The sequence below is a fragment of the Peromyscus californicus genome, unplaced genomic scaffold (genome assembly GCF_007827085.1).
Source record: "Peromyscus californicus insignis strain IS unplaced genomic scaffold, ASM782708v3 Scaffold_21__1_contigs__length_65335640, whole genome shotgun sequence".
Classification (NCBI taxonomy): domain Eukaryota; kingdom Metazoa; phylum Chordata; class Mammalia; order Rodentia; family Cricetidae; genus Peromyscus; species Peromyscus californicus.
Window position 1 is genome coordinate 31273737 of NW_026294514.1, and position 24951 is coordinate 31298687.

A 24951-nucleotide genomic window follows, 5' to 3' on the forward strand; every position below is an offset into this window, starting at 1 on the left:
TCTCTGTGAGTCAGGCATGGTGACTCACGCCTTTAATTCCAGGAAGTGATGGCAGAAAGCAGAAAGGTATATAAGGCAAGAAGACCAGGAACTAGGCTGGTTAAGCTTCAGGCTTTCGAGAAGCAGTTCAGCTGAGATCCATTTGGATGAGGACTCAGAAGCTTCCAGTCTGAGGAAACAGGATCAACTGAGGCATTAGCAAGGCAAGGTGGCTACGGCTTGTTCTGCTTCTCTGATCTTCCAGCATTTACCCCAATACAAGGCCTCAGGTTTGATTTTATTAGTAAGGCCTTTTAAGATTCCTGCTACAGAGCTGTCTCCCCAGCACCCAGTGATGTGAACTTTCGTTTTATTCTCTTCATTTTCTTCAAACTCCTTGAGTAGAATCGTAGGTCTACAGGTTTAGATAATGTAGTATGCTCGGTAGTTTAATTATCTTCATCTCTGGAAGTATTTTTGAATTTTTTGGTTTTGGGTTTGGTTTTTGTTGTTGTTTGAGTTTTTTTATTTTTGAACCAGTGCTAGGGCCAGCCTGAGCTACAGAATGAGAAGACCCTGTCTCAAAAAAAAAAAAAAGTTATTTAAAAATAAAATTTGGAGCATTTATAATTCTTCTATTTAGAAGTATTTAAAAAGTAATTTTGGCCGGGCGGTGGTGGCGCACGCCTTTAATCCCAGCACTCGGGAGGCAGAGCCAGGCGGATCTCTGTGAGTTCGAGGCCAGCCTGGGCTACCAAGTGAGTTCCAGGAAAAGGCGCAAAGCTACACAGAGAAACCCTGTCTCGAAAAACCAAAAAAAAAAAAAAAAAAGTAATTTTGTTATAAGAAATTTACAGTCCCCAACCTGGAACTCTCACTAGTTATGGCTCAAGTATTTTTCTTACTAATACCTAAATATCTTTGTTATAGCATCACTTTTGATGAAAATCCAAGTGTGTGCCTAGGAGGCAGGAGAAAAACTCCATCATCAGCCATGTTGGCTAAAATTAGTTTTGCCTGAAACGCTGGGGATGTGGACCAGAATAATGTAGTTTGGGTTGAAGATGAACACAGTTAGCTTGTAAAGGCTATTCCAACCAGATGTCAGGGACTTTGGTAATTGTAATCACAGAAGAAGACAGAAGGAAACAGGGTAAATTCTTAGTTCTACTTTGAAACAATGGGTAGCCAATATCCCAGACATTCTGGTATGAGAACGCTATTGCCTCCTGACTCTGTAAGAGAATGTCTGGACACTAGTCCGGGAGCTTTGAGGAAGAATGCAAATAAGAAAGCAATCTTGGCTCAACCTTGACTTTCTGGCCCAAAGGAAAGTATCTAATCACAGCAAAGACTAAAAAAAGGGAAAGTATATGAAGTATGGTTCTTTAGCTTCAGTTTAGGGAGGAGGGAAATCATTGCCACCTGTGGAGACACGTGACAGAGAGGCACGGCTCTAGAGCTGAGCCGTAGGCGCTTGCTCTAAGAACTTGACAGGTCGAGATGGCCTAAGCACACTACTCACGCAGTCAAAGCAGACTCCATCTGGACCTGTTGCCAGATGGACTGAATGTCCTCAGCAGAGAGCTGCGGCTGTGTTCTGCCACTGCTCGTGACCCCGGCAGCCTCGGGCCCATCTTGCCTTTTGAAACTCCTCAGAGCATTCTCCTTGCCACAGCTGCATAGGATTCCATGGTGTGACTCTTCCACAGTTTAGTGGAATGACGCTACTAGAGGGAGACTTGGTGAGCTACTTCCAGCAACACTGCCTTAAAGAACATGACGTCTCACTTCCGCTGTGGGCAGTTACAGCCCCGGGGCTAGGTCCCAGGGTGAGGCTGCTAGGTCAGACCACAAATCGGTCCTAGCCTTAGCTGTCCTGGAACTCGCTCTGTAGACCAGGCCGGCTTTGAACTCACAGAGATTCGCCTGGCTCTGCCTCCCGAGTGCTGGGATTAAAGGTGTGCGCCACCGCCGCCGCCGCCGCCGCCGCCGCCGCCGCCGCCGCCGCCGCCGCCGCCGCCGCCGCCGCCGCCGCCGCCGCCGCCACCACCACCACCGCCCCGCTATAAATGCATACTTTTTTTTTTTTTTTTTTTTTTTTTTTTGTTTTTCGAGACAGGGTTTCTCTGTGTAGCTTTGCGCCTTTCCTGGATCTCACTCTGTAGACCAGGCTGGCCTCGAACTCACAGAGATCCGCCTGCCTCTGCCTCCCGAGTGCTGGGATTAAAGGCGTGCGCCACCACCGCCCGGCTAAATGCATACTTTTAAAAGCTACTGACAAGTTCCTTCCCCAGAAAGCATGCAGCATTTTGCATCCAGGGGATGGGTGGAAGATAGCTTCATTAACAGATTTAAGTTTTCCTTCTTTTTTTTTTTTTTTTTTTTTTTTTTTTTTTTGGCATTGGCTTTTCGAGACAGAGTTTCTCTGCATAACCCTGGCTGTCTTGGATCTCGCTCTATAGACCAGGCAGGACTCAAAATCACAGAGATCGCCTCCTCTGCCTCCCAGGTCCTGGGATTCAAGGCCTGTGCCACCACCACCTGGCCCTTCGGTTTCTTGAATCAAAGTCTCACTATACAGTCCAAATGGATCTGGAACTCAGCATCTTCCTGCCTCCACTTCCCAAACGCTGAGATCACACACGTGCACCACCATGCCCAGCTAACAGAATTCTGTCAGAAGAACTGGGTAATGATTCTAGCGGATTCTCAGCACACTCTGAGAAGGGAGAAGGATGAAATTAGGGACCCTCTCCAGGTCTCTGGGACTCTCTTAAGCTGTAGCAATTGGCACGTGGCAAGGTTAGTCGATGGGAACAAAGGAGCCCACTAGCATTTTCATTTTCATTTTCATTTGTTTGAAATGTTTAATTAAAAAGAATGACTGTTGTTGGCATGAAATTTTGTGAATTTGGGGCTGGCGAGATGGTGCAGGAGGTGAAGATGTTTGCCACCAAAGCTGATGACCTGAGCAGTCCTCAGGACCCACACAGAAGGGGAGAAGGACCCAGCTCGCTTTGACCTCCACAGGCCTGCTGTAGCGTCCACACGTGTGCATGCATACATATAAAATTATGTAACCATTGGTTAATGTTTTATGAATTGTAGCACACATACATTTTTATAATCACCATCTTAGTATAGAATAGTTTCATTATCCCCAGACTGCCTCTTGACATCCTTTATGGTCACACCAGATAACCCAAGTCCCCTAGGCAACAGCTGACCCTCTTCTCTGTCACTGTGGTCTTGTCTTTTAGAAATGCCATATAAACAGAACCATGTTGTATGTACCCATGAAGCTTGGTGACTTGTTCCATTCGGCAGTATTTCCTGGAGATTTTATCTGAGCTGTACTATGCATCAGTAGTTCACTGCTTTTTAATTGCTGAAAAGTATTCCAGGACATAAATATACCACAGGTTATTTATCCATTCAAGAATCTGGGGTTGTCTCCAGTTTGGGAATTAATATAATCTCTATAAACATTCAAATACCAGCTGTTACAGAAACTGAAGTTTTCACTTCTCCCCAGTATGGTTTGATTCATCTCTCTTATTATGAGTTAACATTGGAGTATTTTAAATATTAGAAAGAAAATATTAAATGGTATATTCCCTTTGCTATAACTGCCAGGTACTTATTGGGCATGCACTTCTCCTGTGGTTTTTATTCTAGACAAGGGTTTAAGGAGCTGACGGGCCATCCAATTGGTAATGTTTAATATTCAGTCTTTCAAAACGCAGTACTAGAGTTTAGTGCCCTCATAGTGCTGCCAAGAAAGGATGATGTCACATCTGTGAAGACTATGACAATTCTTGTGACCTGAGATATATATAACAGTAAGATTCAATAGCTACAAGACTATCACCACTCAGAAAAAAAATTCAGAATTTATTCTAAAATACAGAAACACTCCTGTAAGAAAGTATGTAACATAGGTAACATGGTGGCTATCTATATATGTTATTTCCTGTTTTCACTTCAAATTCTTTGATTTTCATTTTCCTTGAATACATACGATAAAATAAAACAGTGTGAAGACTGAATTTCAAGTGTCAATAAAGCCCTGTTCTTTTCTCCGGCAGGATGTGCTGGGCGGCGTGCTGATCACCGCAGTCCTCATTACCCTCACCTACCCGGCCTGGACCCTCATCGACTCGCTGGACTCCGCCAGCCCCCTCTTCCCGGTGTGTGTCATAGTCGTGCCGTTCTTCCTGTGCTACAACTACCCTGTGTCAGACTACTACAGCCCAACCAGGGCAGACACCACCACCATCGTGGCTGCCGGGGCTGGGGTGACCCTGGGATTCTGGATTAATCACTTCTTCCAGCTGGTGTCCAAGCCCACCCCGTCCCTTCCTGTGATTCAGAGCATCCCACCCCTCACCACAGACATGCTGGTTTTGGGGGTGACCAAATTTATGGTGGGCATCGTGCTGATCGTCCTGGTCCGGCAGCTGGTGCAAAACCTCTCCCTGCAAGTGTTATTCTCGTGGTTCAGGGTGGTGACGAGGAACAAGGAGGCCAGGCGAAGGCTGGAGATCGAAGTCCCCTACAAGTTTGTCACCTACACGTCTGTTGGCATCTGTGCCACAACATTTGTGCCCATGCTGCACAGGTTTTTGGGACTGCTCTGAGCCCCCAAACAGTTGGAACCTAGTCCACTAATGTGAAAGGCAAAAACGTGAGAAAGCCGTCGGTTGGGGCGATCTCAACCCCTCTTGTGTAAGGAAATCTTAGGTAATATTTTTGTTTTGCTGATGTCATATAGATAACTACTGCAGTGGCACCAGCAATGTGTTTGATCTGCACTCCCGTTGACCCCAGCCTGAAACCACACCTGAGGTCTGTAAGGCAATCAACCCCTCCCCTTTCTGTTACATGGACTTAGGACCCAGTCTTGGGTGGATAGGAATTGTGGCCTGGCTTGGAAAGGCTTCAAGCCCTGCTGGGTTCCAGAGGGCCAACAGACTTGAGGTAATATGAAGGCAGAACACTTCTTTTCAGTTCCAACCTTGCCTAATGCCTAGTCTCGTTCCCCAACCTGGAACTGGGTTTGGGAGGAAGGGTGGCACCATGGAAAACGGCACTCCTTGGGCAGAGTGACGTCTTGTGCTGTAATCAGACTAAACTGTGCCTGAGTGGGTGGCGAGACTCTTCTGGAACAGTTTCCTGTGAAGAGACTGTAAGACAGTAGCAGAGCTAAGAGGCCCCCAGGAAGAGCTTGCTCTCTCTCTACCAGCCCACCCCCTCCTCCAGGCATTGTTAGTGAAACAAGAAGCTGATCCCCCTTGCACAGAGTTTACAGCATCCCAGGCTTCAGTTCCTGCACTAGTCTAAGCCACACACTAGTCTAAGCCACACACTAGTCTAAGCCACACACTAGTCTAAGCCACACATGACGGGCTGCTACCTCCTCGCAGGTGAAAACAGGACACACTGAGACTCCTGCTCGCTCTTGCTTGGTCTTTGGTACCTGCAGTTTAAGTAGCCATATAAACTTAGAAAGCACTGGATCAGCACGAGAATGGATGAGCTTTGTCCTCTGGAAGTCTGACCAAGAGAGGCTAGGCAGCCCTGACATTGCCTCATCCCCCTCCCCAAAATACCCCTAACGTTACCTCATCATTGCTCAGCTACGTTCTGTAGTTTTTTGTTTTTGTTTTTTAATTATTCACCTGCTAGGCAGAATCAGGGACTCCCTCTCAATCTTCCCATCTCTTATCTCTTGGCAATTTTAAGGGCCATTCATGCAAGAACAATTTCAGCCTATTTTGGGAAAATAATCCAATTAATTATAGCACCCATTAAACCTAGCATGGTCCCCCTTAGATGTAGCAGGTTTTTAGAATGACAGCGGTAAAGAGCTCCTTCCCTGGACTCCTCTGCAGAACCATGATCAGGTATCAGCCCATCCTGAAAAGATGCTGTAAATGCAGAGTTACCGATCTTTTGAGGGATGGTGCCCCTGAAGCCAATGTTTCATGATCCTAACACCTCCACACTATGCACACATACTGGACAAAATTAACTCCCCTTAAAAGTTACCAAGGTTCAGACCTTTGCATTCAGTGTGAAAACCAAGAGCAACATATTCTCTGATTTGGGAATGATGTTCTCTGATTTTGGAATGATGTTCCTTGGTACTGAACACAGTGTTTTAATTTCTCAAGAATAGTTCTTGGACTGGGCATGGTGGCACATGCCTTTAATTCCAGCACTCAGGAGGCAAAGGCAGGCAGATCTCTGAGTTCGAGACCAGCCTGGTCCACAGATCAAGTTCCAGGGCCACAAAGAGAAACCCTGTCTTGAAGACACAAACACACAAACAAAAAGAATAACAAATATTCTTCACAAAGTGCCCACTTTTAACTTGACAATTCTCTCATTTATCAGAGTTAAGAGCAGGGATCAAAATAACCCATCATTTGCCTGGTTTTGCTCTGACGGTGTTTCAGCTCCATGGCTGGGGTGCTGCAAGGCCTGGCTTACAGGTTCTCTCACCTAGGCCAGCCTCTCGAGGGCATAGCTGTTGATGGGGCACTTTCTCCCTTCTCCCCACTCCCAGCTACCAAACGAGAGCTTATAATACTGGCTAATATTTACTCAGGATGATTTTAGTTGGTTTGTCTGAAGTCTAGTGACAAAAGACTTGGCTTCCTCCGTGCATATCTTTGCAAAAGAAGGGTTACATCTACTGTCACAGCAGCGGGGCGTGGTGATTAAGAAGTTTTAGTCCCAACAACGGGGAAGCTGACCACTGTCTGGGTGCATTTAAGGTTGTGTTTACATAATTTAGATGGAGGATGAGTATATTAGCCACACAGCATTAAGCAGTGGCCTGAGAAGTGGTCATGACTGGCCGGCCACTCTTGGATGTACTTGATAACCTCAAATGGATGGAGAAGTTATTTGTTGGAGATGATGCCAAGTTTAGTTCTGGATTCCTACAGTACTGGTTTTAAAAGCTATTGCTTGATCCCTCTCAATCCACTTCGTTCACTTCTCAGAGCACCTCACCCTAGTGAATTCTCTCGTGTCCCCTCTCGAAACACTTGAATTTTCTCTCTGGGGAAAGAGTGCCCCCTGCTGGTTAAGATCCAGTCTCAGTCCACAGGCCCTCTTGATCTGGGCAGTCATGCTCACCAGAAGGTGTCCACTGTCAACCTAGGCCGAACCAACCTTGACACCAAAGCTTTTAGGCACATTGGCCCCTCCGGGAATCGGGAAGAATAACACACCCTTCTCCCATCTTGCTTCTACTCCAAGGCCAAAGCATCCATCTAGAACTTGCTTTCCAAAGAGCTGTCATTTTTGTGTCATACTTGCTCAGACGTGTGCCATAGCCGAATACGCTGGAAAAAGACATAGGCAAGACCCTTACACTAATACCCTTTGACGGAAGCCACTAAAACCCCTCCACACTGTGCCTGGTAACGGGATTTTCTTGCCCCAATACACAGCTCATCTTCCCAGGGTAATCACAGCATGTGGTATTTCAGACCATATGTTTCAGGTTTCTATTTTGGAAGCCTTCAGCTGTCTTGCTTATGCACTGTATGTAAATTTATTCTTTTTAAAATAAAATCTCTTTTGTTTGACTGTGATTGTTAAATGCTTTAAAATCTAATGGCTGTTTCTGTGGATCTTTTCTTTTTCTTTCTTTTTTCTTTTCTTTTCTTTTCTTTTTTTTTTTTTTGAGACAAGGTCTTAGTCTATGACCCAGGTTAGCCAAGAGGTCGCTATGTAGTCCCAGCTGGTCTTTAACGTAGCACGTGCTAATCCTCCTGCCTCAGTCTCCCAGGTGCTGGAATTATGGTTGTGATCCACTCTACCCAGGTAGTTTTTTTCCTAACCTGGGTTTTTTCCTTGGATTTGTTGGGCCTGAAGTGAAGAGAGTGGAGAAAAGTCAATGACAAGCTGCCGAAGTTTCTGCTTCCAGAATCCCTCTGCATGCAAATACTGGTCAACTTCATAGTGGCCACAGATTTGTCTAGCAAGAAATAAGTATGTCACGGAGGTATGCTTAAGTCCTTCTAACTCCTTGATGAGAGAATCCTTTTGCTATGTGGAGATGGAAGTCACTCACTGTGTTCAAAAGGAAACTGTCATAGGTGCTGCTACTGAAGGGAACTGAAATGTTTTCATAGATGACTACCCTAGTGCCTGAGCCAACTGAACACTTTCCCAAGTCAAATCTGCATCACTACAATGCTTTGTCTGTCTTTAAGCACCCCAGTTTTCTCTTTAAGGTGCCAAACTAAGTTATGTACAAGGGCACATGCGAGGCTGCATTTGTACTGTGACCAGGATATACTTGTCACTCATACTTGCTGGACACCGAAGAGCTGTAAAGCTCCAGTCTGTGCTGTGGAGTTCTCGCAGGTCAGAGAAGACACCGGCTCAGAGAATTTCAAGTCAAGATCTGAAGTGTCCCAAGTTGTGTGGAAAAGCCCAGGCCATGGGATGGGGTGGGACCAGAAAAGGTTTTATTTGGGCATGCAGAACAAGTCCAGGAAGGCTTTCTAGAGATTATTGCAGGAGCCAGATTTAAAGAAGAGACCAGGCTGCCTCAGCTGGGGGGTGACATGGTACAAGAAGATACTGTCTCTAGGGACCAGCTGGATGGAGGCACGCACCCCAGCTCTTACAGGGAAAACCCAGACCGAGTCACTATGTAAGAACTGGGTGACGGATGTGGTGACGTCACAGGCTCCTTCTGTCATCCTCATTCAACTATTTCAGTCTGCCTTGAATTCCTTCCCCTCCGCACCTCTGAACCACTTGTTCCCAGGTCCCCTTGCTTGTTTAAAAAAAAAAAAAAAAGCAGCTGTGTGTCCCTTGTGCCCACCACATCCCATAGTCTTCTTAGTTCCTCAAACTCTCCTCCCAAACTGAATTGTTTTGCTGTGATCAGGGAGGGCTCTGCCGGGACCTCCTCACTGTCCTCCATCTCTCTGATGATTGGATCCATCTCTCCAGCACACGGTTACACGGACCAGGCCAAGCACACTTCATTTTAGACAGTGTCCTCCTCAAAGCCACTTGTGTTTATTTTGTTTGTAGGAGTGTGGATGCTGACATGAATGCCTGGCACATCTTCCCATTGCTTCTCACCGTATGTCTCAAAGTCCCCCCACTGAACCCAAGGCTCACTATTTTGGCTGGACAGCTAGGCCAGCAGGCCCCTACAGATCTTCCTGTCTCTGTCCGCTAGTATTGGGGTCATAGACATATGACATGATACCCCACTTTCTTTTTTTTTTTTTTTTTGGTTTTTCGGGTTTTTTGTTTGTTTGTTTTTTTGTTTTTTTGTTTTTCGAGACAGGGTTTCTCTGTGTAGCATTGTGCCTTTCCTGGAACTCACTCTGTAGTCCAGGCTGGCCTTGAACAACTCACAGAGATCCACCTGCCTCTGCCTCCCGAGTGCTGGGATTAAAGGCATGCGCCACCACTGCCCAGCCAATACCCCACTTTTAATGGGTTCTGGGGATTCAAACTCAGGTCCTCCAGCTCTCACAGCAACCATTAACCCAGTAAGCCATCTGCCTAGCCTTGCTTGTATTGTAAACTCTGACTGTGCTGAAGGCTTTGCTGTTTCAAAGTCATATGGCAATTCTTCATTCCTCGCGAACATAAGACTTTAATAAATTAGTTTGGACTTCCTATACATCCGTTGTTTTCTTAAAGTGGGGCACACCTGTAGTACAGACTTCCACACTTACATGCATACTAAGAACGAGAGCTGAATGTGGGCCATGAATAGAATGTTAAATTCTTAAAAACCATAGCCACATGAGACAAGCGAGCTCCGTGGAGCCAAAAATTCCTCTTCCCTTCTCCACGCCTGTCCATGTGGCGTGCAAAACCAAACAAGAAAAGCAACGGTGGTGTGAGGACTTCCGGCTGTGACGCTTTTTTACCCACTCAACACATCTGCCAACCTTGCTGCTTCTCCTCTTGCTAGGACACCAGGGTCCCCTTGGCTGGAGCAAAGCCAGATTCTTCCCGTGAAGGTGTTCCAAGGAAGCCAACACTTCCGTAACAAGCCCGACTCGGTCCTCTCCTGGTGGGCAGGGCAGAGTGACAACTTGATGCTGCCTTAACACCTGGTCTCGCAAGGACTTCACAATGTGCCCAGGAAGCCGTGCGCCAGGAGAGGGGGGGCTGCTCGGGCTTCTGGTCTGCGGCAGCTGTCACCTGGAAGCCATATGGGTGGCCCCGAGAGGGACAAATTATGCAGAGCCCCCCCCCAAACACACACCATCTTGCCCATCTCAATTCAACACTGATAAAAAGCTGTTGGAGGGCTGAGAAGATCAAAGAAAGACATCCATTGCGCCCTACACAGATCCTAGCCCTGCGCCTCCTTAGTGACCGAAACACCCAGTTTTCGTTGAGATCTCGAGGTAACACCACCCATTTCTGTCCGGGTGTTTATTCCTTACTTGCCCAGTACCAAGTGAGTAGTTCACCCAGACTTGCCTCCAGTAGAACTGCCCTCTCCCTGGCTCTCAGGAAGGGCTTGTTTGAAGGACCACCATAGTCTCCTCCTTCATGACACAATGTGGCTGCTTCTGGGAGGTGAATTCCTTTGCTACCAAGTTTGGTATCAAAAGGGCTCCTTGTGTCCTTATCGTCACTTCTGTCTGAAAGGGCTAACCTCATAAAGTCTGACAAGGCCTCTGACTTCTCCCTCAGGTGCGTCCCCCCACCTCCCCACATTCTTGAACTAAGCTGTTTCTAACACTTTCTAACACACAGCCATGGCACAGCCCGAGGCTGGCATCCATAAACAGAAATAAAGGGCAATCCTGGAAGACACTAGACTCAGCACTGAAGTACTCCCAAGAGTAACCACACGAGCACGGGGCTTGCTTTGGCCAGACATGATTCCACTCGACCCACTGCTGGAGGTAATTCAACCAAGTCTGGCTGCCATGTCCACAGCCGTCCTTTCTTGCTTTCGGGAAATTCGGAGCCAAGCAGACTATCTGAACTCAGTCTGTCATGGACACTGGGCCCGTTTTGTGCTCACTTGGTCTGTCTTGTTCAGCTTGTCACGAAGGGTTTAATTCCTCTGCTTTTGTCTAAGGAGACCATGCTCCCCACAGCAACTTCCGGCAGGTGTCTTAGGGAGCTGGTGGTGTTCCCAGAAGTGGACCGCCACCCTGAGTTTTATTATGCAGGCCAGTCTCTATTTCATTTCTTCACCTGCTGAGGCCGCCAAGATAGCACAGAGACAGTGGCTCATAAAGAACAGAAGCTTCTTTCTCACTGTTCTGGAGAATGAAGGTTCAAAACCAAGGTGGCTTGTAGGGACCACCATCTGGCCTATGCACCCAGGACCTCTTTTTCATGTATGCATGGGGCAGGGATGGGAAAGCAAGCTCTCTGGCATCTCTTCTGAAGGCCGCTAATCCCACCAGGAAGGCTTCATCCTCATGACCTCACCTAGCCCTAACTATCTCCCAAAGACCTCATTGGTAAGAACCACCACCCTAGGCATATTAGAGAAGGGCATTGGGTCCACAGTAATATACATCAAGCTGCTCCAAGTCCTAGTAACGTAACTAGCCAGAACTTGGGAGTTATCAGATGGGTCAAATGCTCCACATGCGAGGTTCTATTTTGCTTAAGGCAATTAATGTCCTTTTTCAGGTCATTAGCCTCCTTTTGGTAAAACATATGGAAGAGTCAAAGTCAGTACCAAAGCATCAGGTACAAAGTCAGTACCAAACAAGTACAGTTAAGAGGTCAGTATAAGGACAACCCTCAGCAACGTTTCCCTCCTAAGCCACTGAGCCTCTCTTGCTTAGAGCAGAGGCAGCAGTGTGACTGGCTGGTTTCTACTCAACGTACTCCTGTTTAAAGATTTAGATACTTATTATGTGTGTATCTGGTACCTGAGCCGGTCAGAAGGTACTGGAGCCCCTGGAACGAGCTTGCAGACAATTGCGAGCCATCACATAGCGGGAAACCAAACCCAGGTCCTGGGCAAATGCAGTACTCTTAGCCACCAAGACATCTCACCAGCCCCCATCATCTCTTTTGATTTCTACATAAATGAGACCATGTGCAGTCTTTTATGTATGGCTCCTTTCTCTTAGCATGCTTGGACTCATTTGTGCTATCAGGAATTCATTCCTCTTAAGAACTGCATGCCCTTCATAGAATGGGCTATGTGGTCTGTGGCTACTATAAATAATACTGAGCATCTTGCATAAAAACTGGTGTATGATCACGTGGGTGAAATAGCTAGATGATGTTTCAGGTTTCAGGAAACTAGTAAACTACTTTCCTGGCTGGATCATTTTATGTCCTCAACAGCAGTGCCCAACAGTTCCACTTGTACCACCAACATTTGATCCATCATTTAAGCACGAACCCTTAACATTTTTAAAAAATATGTATTGGTGTTTTACCTACATTATGTCCTCACAGCACTTATGTGCCTGGTGCCCTTGGAGACCAGAAGAGAGTATCAATCTGAAATTACAGATGGTTTCGAGCCGCCATGTGGGTGATGGGAAATAAACCAAGAACTTTGCAAGAGCAGCCAATTCGATTAAGACCTCTCCAGCTCCAACATTAGCCATTTTAATGAGTATGAACAGTTTATCAATGTGGTCTTTATTTGTATTTCAATGAGGACTAATGGAGCTGGATTTTTTGGGGGGCTGCCAGCTCACAGAAAATGACACGGAGACTTATTATTAATTATGAAAGCTCAGCCTATAGCTTAGGCTTGTTTCTAACTAGTTCTTATAACTTAAATTAACCCATTTCTACTCATCTACGTGCTGCCACGTGACTCGTGCCATTTACCTCTCCTCCTGCATGTCTTGCTCCCTCTGCGTCAGGCTGGCAACTCCACCTTTCTTCCAGAGACCTCTCTGTCCCCAGGAGTCCTGCCTAACCTCTTCTTGCCTAGCTATTGGCCATTCAGCTCTTTATTAAACCAATCACAGTCATACATCTTCACAGTGTAAAGGAATATTCCACAACACACTAATAACCTTATCTTACTAAGTTATAGAAAACTGCACACACACATGTATACACATGTGTGCACGCACATCTCTGTGCGTTTTTATGTCAATTTGACATAGGCTAGAGTCATCAGAGAGGAGGGAGCCTCAATTGAGTAAATGTCTCCATAACATCAGGCTGTAGGCAAGCCTGTTGTGTTTTTTCTTAATTAGTGATTGATGTAGGAGGGCTCAGTTCATTGTGGGTGGGGTCACCCATGGGGTTGGTAGTTCTGGGTTGTGAGAAAGCCTTGGGGTTGGGGGTAAGCCAGTAAGCAGCATGCCCCACCACCCATGGCCTCTGCATCAGCTCCTGCCTCCAGGTTGCTGCCCTGTTTGAATTCCTACCCTGACTTCCTTTAATGATGGACTATGATGTGGAAGTATAAGCCAAATAAACTCTTTCCTCCCCAGCTTCCTTTTGGTCATAGTGTTTCAACACAGCAATAGTAACCCTAACTAGGATGGACAGGACACAGACACAGACACAGACACAGACACAGACACAGACACAGACACACACACACACACACACACACACACACACACACACTACAGTCATATACACATATATTCACACATAAATCAACTTAAAAAGAAGATGACTTGAAAGGCTGTCACTGCTTGACCATAATGGATTCTTAAAATTTTTCTTAAAGTACTGATTTTATTGATTAATACATGTCAAGTGTAGAAAAGGCTTAAACATGTACAATGTGTGTTTTATCAATCACTTGTTTCATTAATAAGGAAAACATGGAATCCTGCTACACTGGAGTCATGAGTAACAGTGACACTCTGATGTCCAAGCAATACTTCCACTTCCAGAACTCACCCTGCCTGTCCAGGGCACCCCTCCCCAATGCAGTGCATAGATACACACTGGCTGTCCCACAAGCTGGCCTAATGCAGCTACCCAAGGAGCCAGATAGCACATTTCACTTTATTAAACATTAAAGCACAAATGGATGTTCCCTGTAAAGGAGGGCTGAAGGACCCCACAGGAGGGAAAGGGACACTAGAGGCAGAACCACACAACCGAGACCAGCTTCACAAAAAAGGCTCAATATTGATTTCTAGAGAGGAACAGGGCATGGTCAGCTCAAATTTGGTGATAACATCGGGATGAAGGACGCCAAGCTTCCCGATGCTCTGACCCCGGGCAAAGATTTCAGCGCACCGCCCAGGGAAGAATGCAGAACCTGAAACAGAGGGAGAGAAAATCAATGTTTCTTCTGGGGAGAAAAAGTCAATAGCCATTTAACACTAAAAGCCTACAGGTCTCCTTTAAAAATAACCATTCTTCTTGAAGCCACTGGCTATGAAAATGTGTCCTCACACTTTCTAGTAGTAAGAAGGAAGCACTTACTGTGGTACACCAAGAAACTCCTACAGGAAAAAAACAAATCAGGAACAAATATGAAAATGAGAGCCTATACTTCTGATTATGGGGGCTGAGTTGGGAGGGGGCTGCAGGAGTATCATTGGAGTCTTAGGGGAACTACGTCCCAAAAAGGACACAGGGAAAAGAAAAATGAGCCTGCCCGGATGGAACATGCTGAGAAGCAGGCTTTCCCACACCAGTACGTACGTACGTACTCCATTCTCTCCTTATGTCACACTTTACCTTATTACACAAGAAACCCACGATGAAATACCACTGCCACAGAGACCTGCACACGTGATCACAGGCCTGAAAAGAGCCCCCTACGCATATCAGGAGTACCGTCTGTAAAGCCCCAGTGAAGGCCCACCCCATGCCAGCCCCACACCAGTCCTAGCTGATTCTTGTTTTACTTCAAGGCAGCTAGAGAGCTTTCTTCATCTGCTGCCAGAGCACTGCTCCAGCTTCCCACCCAGTAACCATTCTTGAGGCTCAACCAGCTGAAAATGAACCAACAAGCCCGGAGGCCCACTCCCAAGCCACTAAATTACCAGTGCCACAGAAGGCTTATCAACACGCTGGACTCTGCTGTAGTTTAAAAACAATGCTGATTCATTTCTCTCAACACTCACTTGAAAAGGGATCAGGCCCAAGGCTCCTGAAGGATTCAAGCAAATGTTTACTGGCTTGAACTATAAATACCCAGCAGAGCTGAGCCACAAGCCTGCAGCCTGCCACTCAGGGTGAGTGCATTATTTATGGGGGAGCAAACTGCTGTGTCTCTAATAGCTCCAAGGTCAGCATAATTAAGAACACAGAGTTGGATGGGTGGATAGGGGAATCTGCTACTACTGAGTTGATACCATAGAGACAGACTTACACAGACTGTCCAGCATGGAGAGATACTTGTTTCTATTCTCAGCAAAGAACAGGAAAACATTTCTGTCATTCTGAACCCCAAAGCAACATGGCTGAGTTTTGTTGTTTTGTTTTTTCCACATCTCATCAAGCTCAGTGACTCTGCTTCACAGTCGAAGCAAGCTGCCCATTTAAGTGCTGCAGTTGGCTCTGTGCACTATCCACAGCCAGCAAGGGGTGAGGAAAACAACGTATAAAACAACTCAGAACCCAAACTGGACAGATAACAGAGAGCCTGGCAGGGACAGTAATTCTGGTTGAATCTGAAAAGATGACACACTTTCATCCTGTCAAAATGAAAATATAACTTAAAAGACAACACCACCCATTACTAACAAAATTAAAAAGACAAGACTGTCAGCTCCACCCCAACATCAGGAAAATGGGGGGGGGGGGGAGGAGGGAGGGAGGGAGGGAGGGAAGGAGGGAGGGAGGGCGGGCTAGCTGTCCTAAAGGTGGAATGAAAAGGACTTTTCAGAGCACCCCAGGGCTGCGGTGTGCCCAGACCCCGCTCCTCCCTGTAGACAGAGCTCTAAATGCACACGCACTACCAGGCAAGGGCTCTGGCCTGTTCTGAAAGGCCACCAGGAAAGGAAATGCCCAAGACCTTCCTGACAGCCTTGCTGTACCAAAGATTTCCTTTTATCTATTTTCAATTCCAATTTGATTGGATTCATTTTTACTGAAGCATAAAACCAAACTATTTTAGAATCTAAGCCAGATGTGCTGGTTCTGACAATGTTAGCAAAATAAAGCCTAAGATAAGAAATCAAACTTTTACCTCATATAACATTTTGATTCAGCATTTTTTTTTTCAGTAAAATTCAGTTATATTCTTCAGTTGCCAGGTTTACTTCGCCTATAAATTTGGACCAATCAGCTAGGTACATAGTAACAAAAATATTTATACCAGTAAATGTAATTTTCTCTCTTTCCAGAGAAAAACAAAGAAAATTCATATTCAAAGCTATGTAACATGTTCCAAAGTAAAAGAGTATAAAAAATGATTAAAATGTTAAAAGTTGCCACTTTCTATGGGCCCAAAGTCACAAGTGCTGCTCCACGGTCCTCAGCCACCAGGCTCCCCACTCACATCAGTGTCAAGCAGCTCTCTCTGTCCTGCCTAACTGCACCCCTCCCTGGACTTGTGGGGACGACTTTGTCTTGCTCTGCCATTTTCCATTCTCCGCTTCTAACAAGTTCAGAGGATGGGTGAACACCTACCTAGGAGTCTCATATTTCCCGTTCAATTAGCTCAAGCTGAGGTTCTGTTCTCCAAATACACAAATTAAAAAGCATGCAAAGGGGCCTTCTGACATCAAGGGCAGAGAGAACCTTAAGAAACAAACCCTCCACTTGACTGATGGTGTAGGGTAAAATTACAAAACCCGAAGCATTCTTAGTATTTTTAAAACTTACAGAGCAAACCAAATGCCACAGGCACAGAGGGGCACAGAGACCACCTTAAGGGTCCAAGGCCTTCTAGATGTGAGACTGCTGTCAATGGAAAAGACCACACCTCTCATCTTAAAGGGACAGTTTATTCTGGAGCATTTTGAGTGACCACTGTCTGGGAACACAGATTTATGTCACCCCAAATTCCATGTTTTAACGTGGAAGCAGTTTACAGGGTTTTTATAGTGTTACAGAACAAAGAAAGTCATAAATCAAGGCAAGCTTAAAATGCAATGGTGGGTACACCAGAGAGGTGGGTACATCAAGATGACGGAAGCTTTTCTATAGGCCTAAAGGATTACCTGATGACACTCTTAGCATCTGGATTGGTGGAGCTGGTGTTCTGCTAACAGCTTCTAAGGGGTTTTGATTTATTATCATGAGGTGTTAGTTCAGATACAGAGGTGGGCAAGGAATGGCTGCTCCAGAAGGCTAACACTAGCCCAAGATAAAGTAATTAATCAGCCTCTGGATCTACAAAAATTCCAGTCTCTTTACACTACTGAAATTCCAATTGGTCCATAAGTCTGCAGATACACGAACTCCTTGTGGGAGTTTTTTGTTTACAGTCAGTTTCTTCTCAGGAATTTTCATTCACAATGCCCACTGCTGGCCAAAGGAGGTGATTCAGCTCAGTACCCAGGTGGATGGATTATGACCCAAAAGCTCCAACTAGAACTAATATGTCATAAAGTCTGTCTGAAAACACATAACATCACATCTGAAGGCCACGGCCTAGGCTTTCAGAAAGTCAGACCTGGACTGTAGCCAAAGCTGCCTTTATCAAATCACACACACAAATGTATTTCTGGAGAAAAGGCAACATGCTGTGTTTATAGCAAGCGCACTACCCACCACCCTGTGAACGGGAACTAACGTTCAGATGCTGGAGTCCCTTCACTCTCTTCTACTGTGTAAGAGCATGATACAAAGGTCCAGTGTACCAGCTCCAACCCACATCTGCACGAATTCCATGGCACGACAAACTCAAGGCTTTACGTGAAATCTGGCCCAGTTACCGCTTGCTTCTAAGGCAGAACACATTTTGGGAAAATGTTGCTCTCTATTGCAACACACATGGAAGCCCAGATAAAAGAAACACCAGTTAGGCACAAAGAAGAGCTTAATTTCCCAAACTTAGTGGGGTGTGAATAAGCCCCTTAATTAAAGTCTTTGTGTCCTTGGGGTCATCCCTGGGCCCATAATCTAGCGCAGCACCCCGTCTTTAGCGCGTTTTCTGGCTAACTGACCATCAAAGCGTTTGGGAGTGCCTTCTCTTGCCCGTTGCCAAACACTTTTCACAGTTTCCTTTTGCCCCCATCGTTTTGGAGCTGTATTACAGCCTAGAGTTGGCAGGAGCTTTCCACACACTCACTCCTTCCTTTAATTTCACGAAGCATCGGAAGTAGAAGCTTTCAATGATAACTGAGCAGACCCCTCATCTGAGAGCACCGGTGTGTGTGTGTGTGTGTGTGTGTGTGTGTGTGTGTGTGTGTGTGTGTGTGTGTGTTACCAAGCATGAGGCCCTCCTCTCACACTCTTGCCACTGGCTAGAGCCAGGTTACTCCTTAACACTTTATTTGACAAGCTCTGAAATATCAGCTGCTCATTTAATTTCACTCTTCCTTTTCTTCATATTGTCAATACAGAAATTTAGGATTCAAACTCACAAGTGACTGTAATTGGGTACTTATTATCCAAGTGTAAAAAAAAAAAAGAACATCATCAAACAACGAAATGACCGGGCAGAGAACGCTGGTAAAGTAGTGTGCTGTTGCTAACAACAGAAATTATCCTCATTAGCTTTCACCACACATATCCTCAAATTCAGGTATGAAATGGAAAATGTATTAACTGTAGATACCAACTGAATATGTCTTACGTCTGTTCAAAATGACTGATTATGTAATATGGATAAAAGAAAAAATACGTTACTAGTCTAACAGCTTCATTGTTGATGCCTATCCAAACCTACACACTTCTCCAAGGGTAAGTAAACAAACAAACAAACAGATAAATAAATCCTACTCAATTACACCCTCCACGCATGCATGCAGAATTTCATTCTTATGGAGCCATTGTTCTCAGGTTTTAGCACAAGCAGATTTTTGAGGACATGACAGAATCCTACAAGGGGAAAGAGGTCCACCACAGGTAACCATTAATTTGTAAAAGAAAAGGCTTTAGGGCCCTAAGGAGCCAAAGCATCCCAACCAAGATATGAATACAAAAACACTTTTTCCCCTGATCTCAGTGCACTCAGGAGAAAAGGCCTTTGCAAAGACCATTTAATTTGTAAAGGGAGACTGAATAATTTCCGACTGGTAATATAAAACACCCATTTTCTCCCAGATGTATACAATTCTTCACCTTGCATTTGAAGTGAATATTTATGGTACCTAAAGTCTATAAAGAGAGGGGACCTAATCCTTTGAATTTAATGGCCATCTTTCATCCCTTTCTGAAGATCAAAAGAAAGAAAAACCCCTTACACAACTTTACAGTGCTAATCCCAACACACCTGCAGACACCATTAACTCTTACAGGGAGGCAATGGGACTAGAGAGAATTGGAACTTACCAACTCATGGCTTGGGGAGGGTGCCAGGATCAAGACCGGGCACCATGTGCTCTACTGCAAATGAGGCCAGGGACCTGGGACCTTATTCTTACAAGAAATCAGCAAAACCCAGATGAGAAATGTCCTCAACAGAGAACCATCTTTTGTCAGGCATGGTAGTTCACATCTGTCTTCACTCAGGAAGCAAAAGACTGCCAGGTTGAGACCAGTCTGAACTCCTCAGTGGACAATGTCAGAAGGATATAGGCCCCTTTCATTCACTAAAATCTTCTAATGAAATATTTCAAATTCTAACACCAAATCCAGTCTTTGCTTCCATGGCTGTCACTTCCTAAGAGTTAACTTAATGAGCAGAGAGGGAAAGGTGCTGTATCCTTTCTGCTCAGCCCCCCCCCCCCCACCCCCATGAGAGTGAGATGTCTCAGAGTGTGGACCTGTCCAAGCCCTTTGCACAATGTAAGCTACAGATGGGAAGAAGAGCAGCACTAGCAGATTAGAAACCTTGCCCAAGGCAAGCAATACCAGAGGCTGGAGTGCAAGCCAAAGGTGAAGAAGGGCCACCGACAGATGAGGCTGTAGTATGATGCTCGTAAGCTGCTGCTCAAGCTGCCCACCACCTCATGTCTGCAAACTTCCTCTGCTTTACAATAAGTAAATAAATACAGTTTAAAGAGGGAACAGAGCAGAATGACAGTGTGTCACCTCTAACCTTAGCACATACCCAGTACACTCTGTAATGCTATTAATACAACAGAATACTAGCAGCATTACAACCCACAGCACTCATTTGGGGAAATAAAATTGCATTTAAAAAAATACTGATTTTTAAAATTTGTAAATGAGTGTTTTACCTGCATATATGTAGGGACACAACATTCATGTCTCAGAGGTCAGAAGAGTTACATAGAGTTCTGAGCCACCTTTCTGGATGCTGAGAAATGAACCCGGGTCCTCTAGAAGAGCAGCAAGCACTCTTAACCACTGAGCTATCTCTCCTGCCCCAGAACTGCATTTTTTCTTTTTTCTTTTTTCTTTTTTGGGGGGGGGGTTCAAGACAGGGTTTCCCTGTGTAGTTTTGGTGCCTGTCCTGGATCTCGCTCTGTAGACCAGGCTGGCCTCGAACTCACAGAGATCCACCTGGCTCTGCCTCCCGAGTGCTGGGATTAAAGGCGTGCGCTACCACCACCGCCTTGCTCAGTCTAGATTCTTAAATCAAGGCTTGAATTATTTGAGCCGATAAATAAGTACACGTTAACCCCATGTAAAGTTTGGGCAGGTGAAAAGGAGCAGGTGCGGCAGAGCCTACAGCAGAAGCCACTTCTGATGCAACTGCAGACCTCCTTAGAACAGGAGCCCGCCTAGCAGACGATCCTGCCTGTCCCACAGTGGACCCAGCAGTGAGTCCTGCGGCAGGTGAGCCGCACATTCCAGACTGGAATCCAGGTCCTAAATCCTAGCTGGAAGCCTTCTCATCCAGGGCTGCTTCCTGGTGGCAGACTTAAAATTTCTAAGGTCACTCTGAGAAGCAATTTGCCCATCTCTGATACCCACACTCATTCCTGCATCTTCCTTTCCTAATAAAACTGGTGTAGACAGGACACACACTTCTTATTTTACAACAAAGAAACAAAATCCTCTGAATTCAACAGCACCACTCGTTGTAGTCCCAGCTGCTTGGGAAACTGAGGCAGGAGGAGTTTAAGCCTCGCCTGGGTACAACAGTGAAGACCTACCTAAAAGTAAATAGGTTAAAAGCCTCTAACTCCAATTTTGTTCATAGTCACATGTTTAAAGATATTTTTGTCACGTCCCTTCCATTATGTTCACATATCAGTGTGTCAAATAATCCCTTCAGTACTTTATATTAGAGTTGTTTATTTATTATTGTAAATGGGCTTCTATAAACATGTATCACTTGTTCTTTCTTTAGTTTCCCAAAAGTTGCAGCATACAAAAAACAAAAAAATAAACCACTGCCCCCAAATTCACAACAAAATATACATTTCTAATTTTTAAACAAAGCAGATTATGAATTAATACAATTTTTAAAATCAGAGTAAATGGAGTTACAAAGGCATATATATATATATATATTTCTAAAGGTAGAGGTAGGAGGATCAGGAGTTTTAAGGCCAGCCTCAGCTACTAGGAAGTCTGAGGCCAGCCTGGGCTACACAAGACCCTGTCTCAATGTCCTATAAAAAATGTGAAAAATCGATCTTTAACAACCTTTACCAGATAAGCTACTAGCTTTTGGGCAGTGGGATTACAACGCAATTCCTTCATTTCAAACCGAGCAAGGAGGAAGCGAAAGGGAGAAGAGCTGGACAGTGGAACACCTTCCCTTTGCTGGGGATGGGGACAGTGGAATAAATACCTTCCCTTTGCTGGGGATGGGGACAGTGGAACACCTTCCCTTTGCTGGGGATGGGGACAGTGGAACACCTTCCCTTTGCTGGGGATGGGGACAGTAGAACACCTTCCCTTTGCTGGGGATGGGGACAGTGGAACACCTTCCCTTTGCTGGGGATGGGGACAGTGGAACACCTTCCCTTTGCTGGGGATGGGGACAGTGGAATACCTTCCCTTTGCTCGAGATGGGGACAGTGGAATACCTTCCCTTTGCTGGAGATGGGGACAGTGGAATACCTTCCCTTCGCTGGGGGAAAATGGCAGAAGCTATATCAGAAAGAAGGAAGGTGGTCCAGATATCTTGCTCTCAACAAATCCCATGGATGAGGAATTGGTCTGTTGGCAAAGTGCTCTGAAAAAGAGATGCTACGGTTCGCTCCAGCTCCAGTGTGAACACCAGAGGACCTGCACACAAGCTGCCACCTGGATGCATACTACAGTCATGAAACTGCTACAGAACTCACAGCATCTAAGAGGGCAGCAGCTCAGCATTTGGCCCTCCTTGGCTATAGCATAACCACTATTTCTTAATCGCTCTGAATCTTACACTGACTACATATTACACCTGTGGGAAATCTGAAAGTCACAGATTAAATATGAAACTTTGAAAAATAAGGTCTCAGCTCAAAGTCTACTTTAACGATGGATAAATTGATTTTTAATGCTGGGAAAAGGGACTTTTAATGTTCTGAGATGGATTTGGCTGATTAAAGAGATCACGATACTAACTCTACTATATATGTATATATGTATATATTATTATATATGTAAGATTATTAAAATACTTCTCAAGAAAGAAGCTGAATATTGCAGGCCTTCAGCAATGAACCAGGAGCCTCTAACAAGTTGTGTGATGCTGTGGCTCTGTGCCCTTCATCCTGGTATGAGTCAGGTCTTTATTTTACTTCTTACTTACTTTCACTATAATCATCTTTCCTTTTGGACCTCTCCAATTTGACTGAAGGACCTTTCAAAGCTATTTTGCCTTTTAAATACACAAATGGAAGGATGATCATAAGATACTGTTCCCTCAATCTCTTCATGAATTTCAAAAGGCATTTACAATAAAATATGGGAAATTTGGGAAGTTAATTAGTACAATTTAATAAAAATCACAGTAATAACTGCAAAACGGTAAGCACAAATAACCTAGGAAGCACTCTGTGAGAAAGCTGAAACCCAGTCTTCGTTACTGTGGTCAGAGTAACCGGCGACTGTCTGGGAGACTGGAATGTGTTGCTAATGGGAACATGGGGACGCCTTTCTGATCTCAGAGTGGGCAACACTTCCCAACAAAGAAAGTCAGATTCCAAAAGAAAAATGAATAACTGACTATATGATGTTTAAAAGTTGACATAAATGAGAAACTTTGCTCACATTTGTTCATACAAGGTCCAGGTCAAAAGTTAGTGAGATGTCATTTCCCATCGATGAGACTAGACACAACAGAAAAAACCAACCAACCAATCACAGGACCTACAGTTTCGTATAAACAAGGTCTTCTCGTCTACTGCACCTACAGTGTGAGAATCAAAGGTCTAAGAGATGGGTATCTAGCCATACTTAGTGCAATAACAACATACCCTTTGTCCCAATAACTCCATACTTCTAGGAATTGTTCCCAAAATCCACAGACAAAAGCATCAGAAAGCATGAGCATAAGGCTACAGTGCAGTACTGACTGGAAACAAGCCAATGTTCACCAACAGAGAACTGGTCCAACTCTGGACCACGTAAAGGAGCAGTTCACCTGAGCCAAAGAACAAGACCCCACAGGCTGCCTCTGCGTAGGCTGCTGGGACAAGAAGTCAGCTATGGAACAGTACACACAACATTGCCCGCTCAGTTGAGAAGGCAGAGGTGTATACACATACATGTGCACTTACGTCTGAAAGCAAACCACATAAGGATAAAGGAAAATAAGAAGGCTGAGGTCAGTGGAGCACAGGTGTAATTCCAGCATCTGGGAGGCGAAGGCAGAGGAATCTTGGGTTCAAGGCCAATCAGTCGTGGCTATGTAGAAACACTCTGATTCAAAAGACAGAACAAAAGCCTACCAAAAAGCAACAACAAAAAACACAGGCTTGGAAGGTGGGAAAGGAATCAAAGATGGGGAAAAAAGCTGAAGATGATTATCTAAACATACTTACTCGGTAGGTTACATTCTAAGAATAAAAAGAAGTGACTAGTTTTTAAATTATTTTCAGCAGTCATACAGTTAATAATACTAGAATTTTCATTTTGAAACTATAATGACATAAATAGCCAGATGAGTGTAAGCAAACAACGATGAATATGTGTTAAGAACCCAGAGTTTCAGTGTAAACTAGGAGAACTGTAAAGTCAAGTATATTCGTAAATATCCTCAAGTTCTAAATGTCAACTGAAAATATCCATGCTGGGGTGAGGATGTAGCTCAGTGGTAGAGTTCCTGCCTAACAAGCCGGAAGCCCTAGTGAACCAGAACCAAAAGGCAAACAAAAGTGTTCTATTTGAAAAACTTAAAACTAAAAGGAACAAGTATTTTCTGCATCTCCATAATCTCCGTACACCAAAAGCCCAGGAACAGAGCTGCACTCAGAAGCAGGGGACAACCACAGCGTGCACATGGTGACCTGAACTGGATCTCTCACTAAAAGGAGCCGGGGACCCTTGGGCACATAGCTGACTCCACTTCCAGATGGAGCTGCTATGAAAAGGGGTCTGGAAGCATCCTATTCCCGTGCCCGCCACAAAAGCCTGCACGTGACCATCCCCTCCATTTATAGATTTCCCTTTCTGTTTCTCATACAGTGTGGCCCTTACATGGATGAGGGAGACAGAAAAACCTATCTGGATTCAGCAGAGAGGGACTCACTGGGGGTCTCAGATGAGGGACAGAAGGCAAAATGGCACTCGGAACGAAACAGAACCCTGCAAGAGCAGCTGGTGCTGGGTAGTGCAAACTCCCCAGGGAGAAGAGGGTGTTGAAGAAGAGTTTGTATAGAAGGTATTGATCTCAGGTAAGGCAAGGATAAGGAGGCCAGGTCTCCTCCGTCTCCTACTGTTTGCATCCTTCAAAGCTAAGCTCAGCTTGACAAAAATTTGACTCAATGTTTAATTCCTCTCACTGGATTTTCACACAAGCAATACGGACATGGAACACAGCAGATGAATGCAGTAGTTGTGTTACACAATCCAGCAATA

The 24951-nt window shown here is 45.1% G+C and overlaps 2 protein-coding genes across 3 annotated transcripts in view; one reads left to right on the forward strand and one right to left on the reverse strand.

Moving 5' to 3' along the window:
• The window catches only part of Sgpp2 (sphingosine-1-phosphate phosphatase 2), a 113853-nt gene extending 106261 nt beyond the window's left edge, over positions 1 to 7592 (forward strand). For both annotated transcript variants that reach the window (XM_052749980.1, XM_052749979.1), the window contains one exon: positions 4071 to 7592. In XM_052749980.1, coding sequence (XP_052605940.1) covers positions 4071 to 4622 — 552 coding nt within the window. In that variant the 3' untranslated portion in view covers positions 4623 to 7592. The remainder of the gene's footprint in view (positions 1 to 4070) is intronic.
• A 6058-nt stretch (positions 7593 to 13650) lies between these two features.
• Farsb (phenylalanyl-tRNA synthetase subunit beta) overlaps positions 13651 to 24951 on the reverse strand; it is a 67221-nt gene continuing 55920 nt past the window's right edge. Inside the window, exon 17 of the mRNA XM_052749976.1 lies at positions 13651 to 14218. Coding sequence (XP_052605936.1) covers positions 14067 to 14218 — 152 coding nt within the window. The 3' untranslated portion in view covers positions 13651 to 14066. The remainder of the gene's footprint in view (positions 14219 to 24951) is intronic.